This window comes from Nerophis lumbriciformis, linkage group LG21 (genome assembly GCF_033978685.3).
Source record: "Nerophis lumbriciformis linkage group LG21, RoL_Nlum_v2.1, whole genome shotgun sequence".
Classification (NCBI taxonomy): Eukaryota; Metazoa; Chordata; class Actinopteri; order Syngnathiformes; family Syngnathidae; genus Nerophis; species Nerophis lumbriciformis.
This window is the reverse complement of record NC_084568.2, coordinates 21,102,089-21,114,721: the sequence shown is the minus strand read 5'-3', so window position 1 is coordinate 21,114,721 and position 12,633 is coordinate 21,102,089. Positions and strand designations below refer to the sequence as shown.

General features: G+C 45.9%; 2 protein-coding genes across 7 annotated transcripts; both read left to right on the top strand.

Annotated features, from left to right (window-relative positions):
- Positions 1-392: 392 nt before the first annotated feature.
- Positions 393-5,754, top strand: LOC133620958 (uncharacterized). Its single transcript, XM_072915578.1, has 7 exons — positions 393-521; positions 968-1,013; positions 1,095-1,732; positions 1,805-1,859; positions 1,924-2,306; positions 2,374-2,491; positions 5,117-5,754. Exons 2-7 carry the CDS (start codon positions 977-979, stop codon positions 5,695-5,697), a joined length of 1,812 nt encoding a protein of 603 aa, XP_072771679.1. The 5' UTR covers positions 393-521; positions 968-976; the 3' UTR covers positions 5,698-5,754.
- Positions 5,755-5,850: 96 nt separating this feature from the next.
- Positions 5,851-12,006, top strand: LOC133620959 (transmembrane protein 116-like). Of its 6 annotated transcripts, none has more exons than XM_061982665.1 (11): positions 5,851-5,935; positions 5,993-6,039; positions 6,097-6,163; positions 6,242-6,361; positions 6,457-6,561; positions 9,325-9,362; positions 9,434-9,517; positions 9,585-9,702; positions 10,769-10,913; positions 10,983-11,050; positions 11,123-12,006. In XM_061982665.1, the coding sequence occupies exons 1-11, from the start codon at positions 5,882-5,884 to the stop codon at positions 11,270-11,272; spliced, it is 996 nt and encodes a 331-aa protein (XP_061838649.1). In that variant the 5' UTR covers positions 5,851-5,881; the 3' UTR covers positions 11,273-12,006. The 6 variants fall into 6 exon arrangements, with proteins under 6 accessions (XP_061838649.1, XP_061838648.1, XP_061838646.1 ...); XM_061982664.1 differs by having other exon boundaries at positions 11,099-12,006; XM_061982662.1 differs by having other exon boundaries at positions 10,983-12,006.
- Positions 12,007-12,633: the final 627 nt, after the last annotated feature.

Genomic DNA, 12,633 nt, shown 5'->3' with positions numbered 1-12,633 from the left:
AACGCCATACCGGAAGGGGACGCTAATGCACCAGTTGTGAAGGATGCCTGCCGCCGCAACACCGAAGAAGGAGAGCACGCTTTTATCCTGCTGGTCTCTTGCGCCCCCCAATGTCGGAATCAAGAACTACTAACAACAAAATAACTCAGGCAAGAAGAAACATATGCACCACTGCGACAGTCTTTTTGTACAGTACTTGAAGCTTTAAATACCCCTAAATGACATACAAGTTGCAAGCGGGGAGTTGATTGCATATCTTTAAAATATTCAGGCAAGTTCTTTAAAATTGCTCTTTAAAGTGTTGGTGGTGACGTGCGAGCAGACGACAGGCCAACGTTCGCTTTCAGGGTAGTTTTTCCTGGCAAAGATGATAATGTTGCACAGAAGTGCTAATTACTGAGTTTAATGACCGTTACGTTTTGTGGACTAAAATTAAACGGGTCGTGACGTGTTTAGCCTGGCTAGCTTGTGTTCGCTTAGCAGCGCTGCTAGCTTATGTTAGCTCATTTCTGCTATCTCTGGTTGGTGTTTTATCGCTTTAACATCTCTTTTCTGCGTTAAAAGTGTCTTTATCACAAATCGAACTATGATCTTCATTATGTGTTTAGCTAATACTACCTTTTAGCTTGCGTTCGTCGCTTTTACTTTTAGCAAGTGCTATGTAACTTTACAGGAAATTGAATTAACCTCTTTCAAAGTGCATTTTCTGTAAATTTTCGTGTTTTTGTCCGACTGAGGGTACGTTAGCATTAATATAGCCGAATGTGTATGCTAAGATTTGCTAAGGCACGTTACTTTGTGACACAAGACAATCGATGTTTGTGTCCAAAATAATGACTTCCGGTCCTGTTCGTTGGTCAAAGACATTATTCTTAATACGTTTACCGGTATATGGTTATGTCAATATTGTTGACAAGTCTATATGGTGATATTTCAACTTGTGCTTGATTTTAGTGTTTCATGGCAGGAAGAGGAGATGAATGACGTCAAAATAGAACAAAATGCTACTGAAGGTTAGGCTTTTATTGTGAAATGCCACTGTCTGTGATTTAAAGGCGATGTCATCGCAGCGTCTTGTGCTTCGCTCCCTGCAGGAGATGAGCCGCCGCTGCCCAAGGCAAGCGCGGGGGCGTCCAAGCGGCGCCACCGCTGCTCGCTGTGCGACCGAGACTTCTCGTGTCCGTCCCGCCTGTCTGACCACATGGCGGCGCACGCCGGTGAGAAGCCGCACGCGTGTCCCGTGTGCGGCAAGCGCTTTAGCAAGAAGGTCAACGTGAAGGCCCACCAGCGGGTGCACACGGGCGAGAAGCCGTACTCGTGCCCCGACTGCGGCGTCAGCTACTCTCAGCCGGGCTGCCTGCGCCGCCATCGCCTGCGCCACGCCCCGGAGAAGCAGCACCTCTGCGGGGTGTGTGGGCGGGGCTTCCTGCAGCGCCGCTACCTGCTGCAGCACCAGCGCTCGCACACGGGCGAGCGACCCTTCGCCTGCCCGCTCTGCCCCAAGCGCTTCGCCTCCACTGGCGGCCTGTCGGAACACCGCCACTCGCATGCGGCGGACGCCCGTTACTCGTGCCACTTGTGCCGCAAGGTGTTCTCCACGGCATCGGCCTTCCGCGACCACGCCACGCTTCACACGGGCCGCAAGTCACACCCCTGCTCGCTGTGCAGCAGGAGCTTCAACAGACCCGGCCTGCTCAGGAAGCACCTGCTCAAACACCTGCAGCTCGCCGTGGTGCGTCATACCCATCATGTCGGCCATGTTGCCTCTCTCTGACTCTGTCTTCTAAATCTTGTCACATGATAGCCGTCTGACGGCGGCGAGGAAGTGGAGCTCTCGCAGGAACCGCCTTCGTTGCCAGGTGAGCTAACCACGCGGCCCGTCGAAGCGCCGGGTTGTTTAAGTGTACTTCCTGTTTGCGACAGGAAGCGGGAAGAAGAGGAGGAAGATGCTCCACGTGTGTGACGTGTGTGGGCGGAGCTTCACCAGACCCTACAAGCTGAAGGAGCACCTGGAGGTTCACGGGGCCCAGAAGCTGCACGACTGCTCGCACTGCGGGAAGTCGTTCGCCAACGCCACCAACCTGAAAGCTCACCAGAAGATCCACACGCTTGACAGGCCGCACTCTTGCAGCGTCTGCTCCAAGCGCTTCCTGCGGCCCTACGAGCTGCGCAAGCACATGAGGATCCATGTCCGCCATAGCCTGTTGGACGCCGCCGCCGCAAGCTCCGCCCCCAAACAGCCTGATAGTCCGGCAGGTGTGCCGGTAGAGACGGCGTCACTTCCTGCGGAAGACCTGCAGCGCCAGGTAGCTTTGATGTCTTAACATTCCCATGACAACTGACCTGTTTAATGATGTCATCGCTGTCCGCCAGCATCTGCCTGGTAACCTTAGCAGCGAGGATGCTGTGAAGGAGGACGACGACGAAGGACGTGTTAGCGGTCTGATTAATTCTGATGGTGAAGAAGAAGACTGGAGCTCCGCTGTGGCACGTATGTTGGACGCTGGTCCTTCATGTCCTCATGTCCCCCACGTCCCTCATGTCCCCACATATCGTCATGTCCCCCACATATTGTCATGTCTCCCCCATATCGTCATGTGCCCCTGATCTCCCACATCTCGTCATGTTCTTCCTGCCCTTCATGTCTTTCATCTCGTCATGTCTCATCTTTTCATGTCTCCCACATCTTCACGTCCCTCATGTTCTTCCTGCCCATCATGTCCCTCACGTCATGTGTCTCACGTAGGGCTGGGCGATATGGTCTTTTTTTAACATCTCGCTATTTTTAGGCCATATCGCGATACACGATGTATATCGCGATATTTTGCCTTAGCCTTGAATGAACACTTGATGCATATAATCACAACAGTATGATGATTCTATGTGTCTACATTAAAACATTCTTGTTCATACTGCATTAATATAAGCTACTTTTAAATTTTCATGCAGAGAGGGAAATCACAACTACCGTATATTACCAAATAGTAGCCCGGGCGTTTATTTCACAAAATGGGGTCAGACCCCGGGCGGCTTTTAGGACATGGGCGGTTATTTGCACATGGCTTTTATTTATTTTTGCACCAGCCTGCACCAGACCATTATTTGGTTACAATGGTTACTGTCCAATATTTTTTTTTCGTACAAAAAACTTTAAATGTAAAAGCTATTGTAAACATACAAACAAAAAAACAAGAGATCAACATGAGGTAGGCTATCAAAAGACAAGAGATCAACAAGGCCTCAACATGACAGTAGTCCAACAATTGTCAAATAGAATACCAATACTAAAAATATATAAACTTTTTAAATAAAGCAGCCTACCGGGAAAAATACAATTATGGTACCAAGTACTCAAGTATAAAACCCACCATCAAAACAGAACAATATTACTGTCAATTAAATAAAATAAAGGCTACAGTACTCCAAGTTTTAAATAAAGCAGCATACGTGATGTATCCACTGACACAAATTAGCAACAAGCTCGTCGCTCACTTTCTTCCTACCTCCACCAGATAAGCGAGCCCGTTTTCCATCGATTGCCGACTGAGATAGTAGTTCTCCCTTTTTTGTTTCCATTCTCGTACACGTTTTGGGTCAATGTTAAACCAGAATTCTGCTCCGCATACTTCACAACCGCTAGCTTGAACTTTAAGTCGAGTTTTCTGTTCTTCTTCCCCCTTAAAGTATTCCCGTCCATCAGTTGTGGTGCACCAGTATCCTGTTCATTCAACTCACTGCTACTGTTGCTTGCCATGCTGAAACTTTTCCTCGTGGGTTTGTTGTTGTCGTTGAGTGTGTGTTACGCTATATGCGGTGACCCATTGCAATATGTTGATTACCCAGAATCCCCACGTAACGTCTGCTTTTACCGTAATTACCAGAATTACTGCACCTTTGCTTTTCCTTTTAGCTTATAAATTGGGCTTAATGAAATCAATATGATTTTAATCTAAATTATGCAAATAACAGCCCACGGGCAGCTATTTGGACATGGGCGGTTATTAGGAAGAGGCAGTTAATTCACAAAATGAGGTGGCTATTAGGACATGGGCGGTTATTTGCACAAGGGCGTTTATTTGGTAATATACGGTAAGTCAATTTACCAAAAGTGTATTTATTAAACGGTTATTAAGCAGTGGCACAAACATTCATGTCATTTCAAAACAGAAAGTGCAAGATTGTCAGAGACATTTTAAAACAAGCTATTAGTGCACTTTTGTGAATGATGTCCTCAAGATGACAAATCAAAACAACACTAAATTAAAGTGCACTTTTTGTACAGAACGCCACTACAATAGTTTAAAGCAAATAAAGTGCACTTCTGTGCATGATGTCACACAAGATACTTCAATAACTGTCAAATAAAAATTAGCTGCATAATAGGAAATCAAATTGTGTACGTCCTTCGCTATGTGGTAGGTTCCGGCGGACGTTATCTCCTTATGTCGTGGACTATTTTTTTCATACGGTGTTGATGTAGAAATGATTGCCTCTGCATTTTGTTGGTGTGGCACCGAACTGAGATGTTGACATGCGGAGTTTCAAGCACTCTTCATTCTCGAGCGGGTGACTTTTCAAATGACGCTACATATTAGCAGTAATGCTACTTTTTGTAGCAACGCTTTCGCCCCACACTTGACAAATTACGGTTGTCTGTTCGACATATTCCCACTTGAAGCCAAACCACCGCCAGATGATGGACCCCGTGTTGTTTTTCTTAGGAACTAATTCTTCCTTCATTTGTTACCAGAATCGCACCTTCTTTCTCTCGTATTACCACTAGCACCACAGCTAACTTTAGCCATGCTGCTACCTCTCTGCTCAGCGAGGGCGTATACGTATGTGACGTATGTAAGAAGGTGCGCTTGTTTAAGTCTCTGTGAGAAGGAGAGACTAGAAAGAGTGAGAAACACCTGTAGTGTAATGCCTGCAGCTAAAAGCAACTGCGTGAGAACGTTTACTCGAATATCACGATATAGCCATTTTCTATATTGCACAGAGACAAACCCGCGATATATCGAGTATATCGATATATTGCCCAGCCCTAGTCTCACGTTCTTGGTCTTGGCGTCCCTCATGTCCTCACGCGCTCCCTCCCTCCCTCCCTTCCTCCCAGCAGAGGGCGACGCAGAGGTGCAGTCAGACGAGGACAAGCGCAGGCACGTCTGCCCTGTCTGCGCTCGTGACTGCTTCAAGGCGTCGGCGCTGCTTAAGCACCTGCGCGTTCACTCGGGCGAGCGTCCCTTCCAGTGCGCCACCTGCAAGAAGAGCTTCACGCAGCAGGTGCATCTCAAGGAGCACCGGCGGATCCACACGGGCGAGAAGCCGTTCTCGTGCGAGCAGTGCGACAAGAGCTTCACCTTCTCCAGCGCTCTGCGCCGCCACCAGCGGCTGCACGCTGACACGCGACCGTACGCATGCAGCGATTGCCCCAAGACCTTCAAGCAGCCCAGCGCGCTCAAGAGCCACCAGCTCGTCCACTCGGACGTGCGCCATCAGTGTCCCGTGTGCAACAAGAGCTTCAGCCGCACGCTGGAACTCCGCTACCACGTGGACGTGCACGCTGCCGGCCGCCCGTACATGTGCCGCGTCTGCATGAAAGACCTGAGCGGCGCCCGAGCTTTCCGCAAGCACATGAAGCGGCACCAGGCCGCCAGCTCGCCGCCTCAGACGAGCACTTCCGCTTCGCTAGGCTAACCAAATTATGATGTTGTCATAGCAACAGCACCACACAAATAAAACACTTGCTCAGCACACGTTTGTCCCTTCATTCTGCTTGCAACTTTGCCCTCTGAGGGGCGCTGTGGGGCTGCCTCCTGGTGGGTGGGGCCTGTGTGTATAAAAGCGCAGGGCACAAATGCTGATCCACAAGTGACCTGACATGGATCAAATGCTCTCATACCAGAACTCCACTGGACCACATGACTGGACCCAGGTCAGTATGTAGTGTCTGTGAGCTTTGTGGTTCTGATCCACATCGGTTTCTCTACAGATCCAGCAATTGGTCCAGTGGGCCCAGATGCTCATGGCTCTGCTCAGGTGAGCACACGCTCTGATTGGTTCTGACGATTTTGGTTCTAACCGTGGCTGTTACAGCGCGCTAGGCTCCGCCTCCATCATCGCCTGCATGGCGTCACAGCGACCAGACGGGAGCACCGCTGAGGTGAGTTCCTGTGCCCGAAACCAAAACCATGTGACCGTCCTAGAACTTGACTAGCGCACCTGATGTGCACACTTGCAGCGGCAGGCGCCGCTGCTGCTTGCTGCCTCCGACCTGCTGCTCGCCCTCTGCTGGCTGCTAGGGGGCGCCCTGGGGTCTCAGCACTGCCTTGTCCGGCACCACCTGCACATGGCCCGGCAGGTCAGGACCCGGAATGTTCCCACAAGCCGATGACCTAATTGTTTTGTTTTGCACGTGACATTGTGTGTGTGCGTGTGTGTGTGTGTGTGTGTCAGGTTGTGTGCATGGCGTCCTTCTTCTACACACTTAACTACGTGTGGAGCGTCTACGCCAACCTGCGCCTCAGGTTCTCCTTCGGCCCACAGCAACACCTTGGACAGGTACCACTAACATGTATAGAGCATGTATCCAGATCAGGGGTGTCCAAACAAACATTTTTACGCCCCGTGGAACATTCTAAAAATGATATTTAAAAAGAAAAAAAACACATTAAAAAAAAGTGGAAATTAAAAAAAAAACGGATGAAAAAGTTGCACTGTTGAGTCTAATAACACAAAGCTGCCATGCAGACTGTTTTTTTTCTTTAAAACAGTCATTACTCAAAAAAAATGTATGAATCAAAATCAATGTTACCTATTCAAGGCCTCAAGTACTTCACATCAAATTTTCCACTTTAACATATTTTGTCTATTTGCCATTTAAAAAAAATGAAAGTCTTCTCTGACAAAAGGCATAAAACACTAAAAACAACCATGAAAAAATTATAAAAACTCGATCGCCGGTTAGATCTGAAGTCAAATTTAAAGAGTTTGAATGGTAACCATTTGCGTCCCCAAGAATTTTAATAAGATTTAAAAAAAAAGAAAGTGTTATTGCTAAAAAAAATAATGGATTAAAATGAATGTTATGAATTATTGCTTTATTCAAGGCTTCAATTACTTTACAATAAACGTTGCACTTTGAAATAATTTTGAAATATTGCAGTTATTGTGTTTGAAATATAAAAATGTTCTATGACAAAGGGCTTAAAACACTAGAAAACATGAACAAATAATACAAACTCATCGACAAATAGATCTAAAGTCAAAGTAAAAAAAAAAAAGAAAAAAAAAAGCTTATGACTGGTTTTCAACAATTTTTGGAATGGGACCCTTTTGGGTCCCCATAAATTTAAATATGTTTTATTCATTTTAAATTGTTGAAAAAATAATAATGGATTAAAATTGATGTTATGAATTATTGATATATTTAAGGCAATTACTTCACATCAAATATTCAATTTATTTATTTTTGGGGGGGGTTGCATATTTTGCCACATTATTTTTTGCACATTACAATTTGTTTTTAACTTTAACAGATCAATCTGAAGTTGATCTAGAGATTTTAACGTTGAATAAAAACTGATGTACAAAACCCAAAACCAGTGAAGTTGGCACGTTGTGTAATTCTAAATAAAAACAGAATACAATATTTGCAAATCCTTTTCAACTTAGATTCAATTGAATAGACTGCAAAGACAATATATTTAATGTGTTTTTTGCAAATAATCATTAACTTAGAATTTAATGGCAAAAACACATTGCAAAAAAAGTTGGCACAGGGTCATTTTTACCACTGTGTTACATGGCCTTTCCTTTTAACAACACTCAGTAAACATTTGGGAACTGAGGAGACCAATTTTTGAAGCTTTTCAAGTGAAATTATTTCCCATTCTTGCTTGATGTACAGCTTAAGTTTTACGCTTTATATTGCGCCACACATTTTCAATGGGAGAAAGGTCTGCACTACAGGCAGGCCAGTCTAGTACCCGCACTCTTTTACTACAAAGCCACGCTGTTGTAACACGTGGCTTGGCATTGTCTTGCTGAAATAAGCAGGGGCGTCCATGATAACGTTGCTTGGATAGCAACATATGTTGCTCCAAAACCTGGATGTACCTTTCAGCATTAATGGTGCCTTCACAGATGTGTAAGTTGCCCATGCCTTGGGCACTAATACACCCCCATACCTTCACAGATGCTGGCTTTTTAACTTTGCGCCTATAACAGTCCGGATGGTTATTTTCCTCTTTGGTCCGGAGGACACGACGTCCACAGTTTCCAAAAACAATTTGAAATGTGGACCCGTCAGACCACAGAACACTTTTCCACTTTACATCAGTCCCTCTTAGACGAGCTCAGGCCCAGCGAAGCCAGCAGCTCTTCTGGGTGTTGTTGATAAATGGCTTTGGCTTTGCATAGTAGAGTTTTAACTTGCACTTACAGATGTAGTGACGAACTGTAGTTACTGACAGTGGTTTTCTGAAGTGTTCCTGAGCCCATGTGGTGATATCCTTTACACACTGATGTCACTTTTTGATGCAGTAGCGCCTGAGGGATCGAAGGTCACGGGCATTCAATGTTATGTGCAGGGATTTCTCTAGATTCTCTGAATCTTTTGATATCACATCACAGACCATAGATGGTGAAATCCCTAAATTCCTTGCAATAGCTTGTTGAGAAATGTGGTTTTTAAACAATTTGCTCAAGCATTTGTTGAAAAAGTGGTGATCCTCACCCCATCCTTGTTTGCAAACGACTGAGCATTTCATGGAAGCTGCTTTTATACCCAATCATGGCACCCACCTGTTCCCAATTAGCCTGTTCACCTGTGGGATGTTCCAAATGAGTGTTTGATGAGCATTCCTCAACTTTCTCAGTCTTTTTTGCCACTCGTGCCAGCTTTTTTGAAACATGTTGCAGGCATCAAATTTCAAATGAGCTAATGTTTGCACAAAAAAAAAATTAAGTTTCTCAGTTGTAACATTAAATATCTTGTTTTTGCAGTCTATTCAATTGAATATAGGTGGAAAAGATGTGCAAATCATTGTATTCTGTTTTTATTTGCGATTTAAACAAAGTACCAACTTCACTGGTTTTGGGGTTTGTATGATTTATTTTTATGACCGAGACCCTTCCGGGTTCCCACGACCAAACTTGAGGGGAGCCCTAAAGGTTAAAAAAAAGTGTATATTTATGAAAAATATCAAAAGGGCCCCCACCTGTGTTAATGTGTCAGTGTGTGGCCCTCAGAGGGAACAGTTCTTTATGTGGATGTCTGTAAAGTTCTGCATCATCATGGTGATATTTTCCTTGTTTTCCAAGAGAGTCCCGGCTGCCAAGATGACGGCGCTGCTTTGTGGGTGAGTGCGAGCCGCCTAGCGCGTTGTCACAGGAAGTGCGTTGAAGGTGAATGATGCACATGTGTCACCAGCGTGCTTCCGGTGATCCTGATGGCGCCCGTGTTCATCCGAGGAAGCGTGGGCCAGTGCACTGCCAACTGCAGCGACTTGTACAGGTGAGACGTCTGCAGTCAAATCAGCGGCGGCGTGTTGCTAACATTTGATTACCCGGGACAAACACAGGGATCCGCTGATGCTTCCTGTCGCCGCTCGGCAGCCGGTCAGAGCCTGCCTCGTGCTGCGCATCTACTCCGGCGCCATCTTCCTCGCCGCGTTCTTCCTTACGTTGGTTGGCATGATGGTGAGTAGTGCATGGCAACGCTCGCACTCACGCGTAGCGTGCCTCTGTCAGGTTCAGACACTGATGACATCTGTTAAACAGACAAAAACCAAGGAATCATGCAGAGACAGAGTTCAATTTAGCTCATGGGGAGAACGCATGGATCTGCACACTTAGTCACAGTCTCGCCCTACGCTCTAAGGTACAGCTCCCATGTCGCTCTATTTATTCAGGAGTTCCCCAGTCAACATCACTGAGGCCGCCTCTAAAAGGAGTGGTCACACATATCATGCAAAGCCGCTCCAGTCCACAAAATACGTGACGGAATGTGCTGGGGCCTTGTGATTTCGCCTTGTCTCTGCTTCGTCTGCGTGCTGTCGTCTTGTCTTTGTTGAGGTCCTTGAAGTCCTTGGCTGTTAGCGGGCTAAAACAAAGATAACATCTGCGGCTGAGGCCACCCCTCAGACAAGAAGTTTTGTCCTTGCACAGATAGAAAAAGTACAGCTTGAGCACAATAGCTAATAACTATAGCAACGGACTTTAAGCGTACTAAAGTTGCGTGATAACTTACACATAATTATTCTAACAGCCTTGCTTGCACATAGAATGCCTCATTAAGACATAGCATGCCTTGCTAGCATTTCGCACACCCTGCTAACACGTAGCGTGCTTTAACACATCAGGCTAGCAGGTAGCATGCCTTGTTAACATGTCAGGCTAACACGTTGCGCTCACTCGTAGCATGCCTCGCTTACACACACAACGCCTCGCGAAGACATAGCATGGTTTGTTAAAATGTAGCGTGCCTTGTTAACACATAGCATGTTTCGCTAACAGAGCATGCCTCGTTTACACATAGAACGCCTCGTTAGGACGTAGCATGTCTCGCTAGCACGCAGCATGCCTCACTTGCACATAGAATGCCTCTTTAGCACGTCACATGCCTTGCTAACACGCAGCATGGCTCACTGATGCATCACGGTAACACGTAGCATGCCTCGCTTACACATTGAATGCCTCGTTAGCACGTAACATGCCTTGCTAACATGTAGCATGCCTTGCTAACACGTAGCATGTCCTGCATCAGATGATCATGGGAAAAGCTCGTCATGTTTACCGGCGAGTCGTGATGTCATATGGTTACCTTGGCAACCAGCAGCGGGCCTCCTTTCGTTCGCTGGACTTTCGGATGCTGGCGTTCCCGCTCGTCTTCGCCCTCTGCTGGGGACCCGGTCAGTTTGTCGTTTTTGTTTATTTTTTTGTGTGTTGGTGGGGAAAAAAAAGCTCATGTGATCTTTCAGCGGCGTGTCTGGTGATGATGTCATCGAGGAACGCGAGCTCGGCCGCTGCGGTCGTCTACGTCATTCAGGTGGGTGATTTGCGACGTCGCGTTTCTTCGAAGGGGGCCCGGGGTCAGAGGTCACGTGTGTTTGTGCGTCAGGCCTTCACGTCGCCGTCCCAGGGCGTCTTCCATAGCGTGCTGCTGGCGTGCGCCCGCACACGGGGGAGGGGCCGGCTGGCGTGGCGGGACGCCGACACTCAGACGCCGTTGCTGCGAGCGCAGAAGAGAAACTACCGCACCTGGCAGTGATGTCATCACTTTTACTTTGGGTGGGCGGGGGATGCCCGCTGAAAAAAGGAAGCACGCCGCAGGAAAGGAGAAGTGGACAAAGGTCACATGAAACCAAAATGTTTGAAAAGTTCTAGAAGAACCAGGTGACTCATCACAGTAATAAAGGTAAATATTATTTTCTTCTGTTGTCATATTTAGTCTGCTATCCCCCCCCCCCCACACACACACACACACACTTGGCAACCCCACAAAGAACGTTTTGTTAAACTAGCACAACTACGTCTCCGCAGTGCTCGTTGTCATAGCAACCACAACATTCGTCTGCTCTAATGAGGCCCACTAGCACGTGCGCGGCGTCCTCCAAACAAATATGGCCGCCCACCCCCCGATTGCTCACATGTGCACGAGCGCTGACGTGCACTGCTGGTGTTTATTACGTCCTTTTTGTTATCAACGTGCGCTGATGGAACCACACACACACACACACACACACACACACACACACACACACACACACACACACACACACACACTCTTATATATATATATATATATATACTATGCAAATATAAAAAAGCTTGTTGTGAAAAATGAGTTTGAATTTCACTAGAAAAACTGAACATTTGTGCAATTATATGATAAAAGTTGGAACAGTTGCAATTTTACAAGAAAAGCTTAACATTCTGGCAATTTAATGAAAAGAGTCGTACTTTTACTCGACAGAAGTCACAATTTTATAAGAAAACTTTAACATTTTGGCAATATTATAATAATAATCGCAATTTTACCTGGCAAAATTATGACAAAAGTCATGATTTTACTCAAAAAATTTCACTATTTTACAAGAACGACAAAAAAATCTGCAATTTTGTGATGAAAGTCGGAATTTTATATGACAAATGTCACCATTTTGCATTAAAAAGTAATAATTTTACGAGAAAATATTGCAATATTAGAGAAACAAAGAATATGAGAAACTCTTCCCAATTTTATAAGAAAAAAGTCAACACATTGTGAGAAAAAGACTGCTTTTAATTAAAAAAAAAAATTGTAATTGGTTTTTAAAAGGGATGTCCGATAATATCGGACTGCCGATGTTATCGGCCGATAAATGCTTTAAAATGTAATAATTATCGGTTTCAAAATGATCGGTATCGGTTTCCAAAAAGTAAAATGTATGACTTTTTAAAACACCGCTGTGTACACGGATGTAGGGGGAAGTACAGAGCGCCAATAAACCTTAAAGGCACTGCCTTTGCGTGCCGGCCCAATCACATATCTACGGCTTTTCACACAATCAAGTGACTGCAAAGCATACTTGGTCAACAGCCATACAGGTCACACTGAGGGTGGCCGTATAAACAAGTTTAACACTGTTA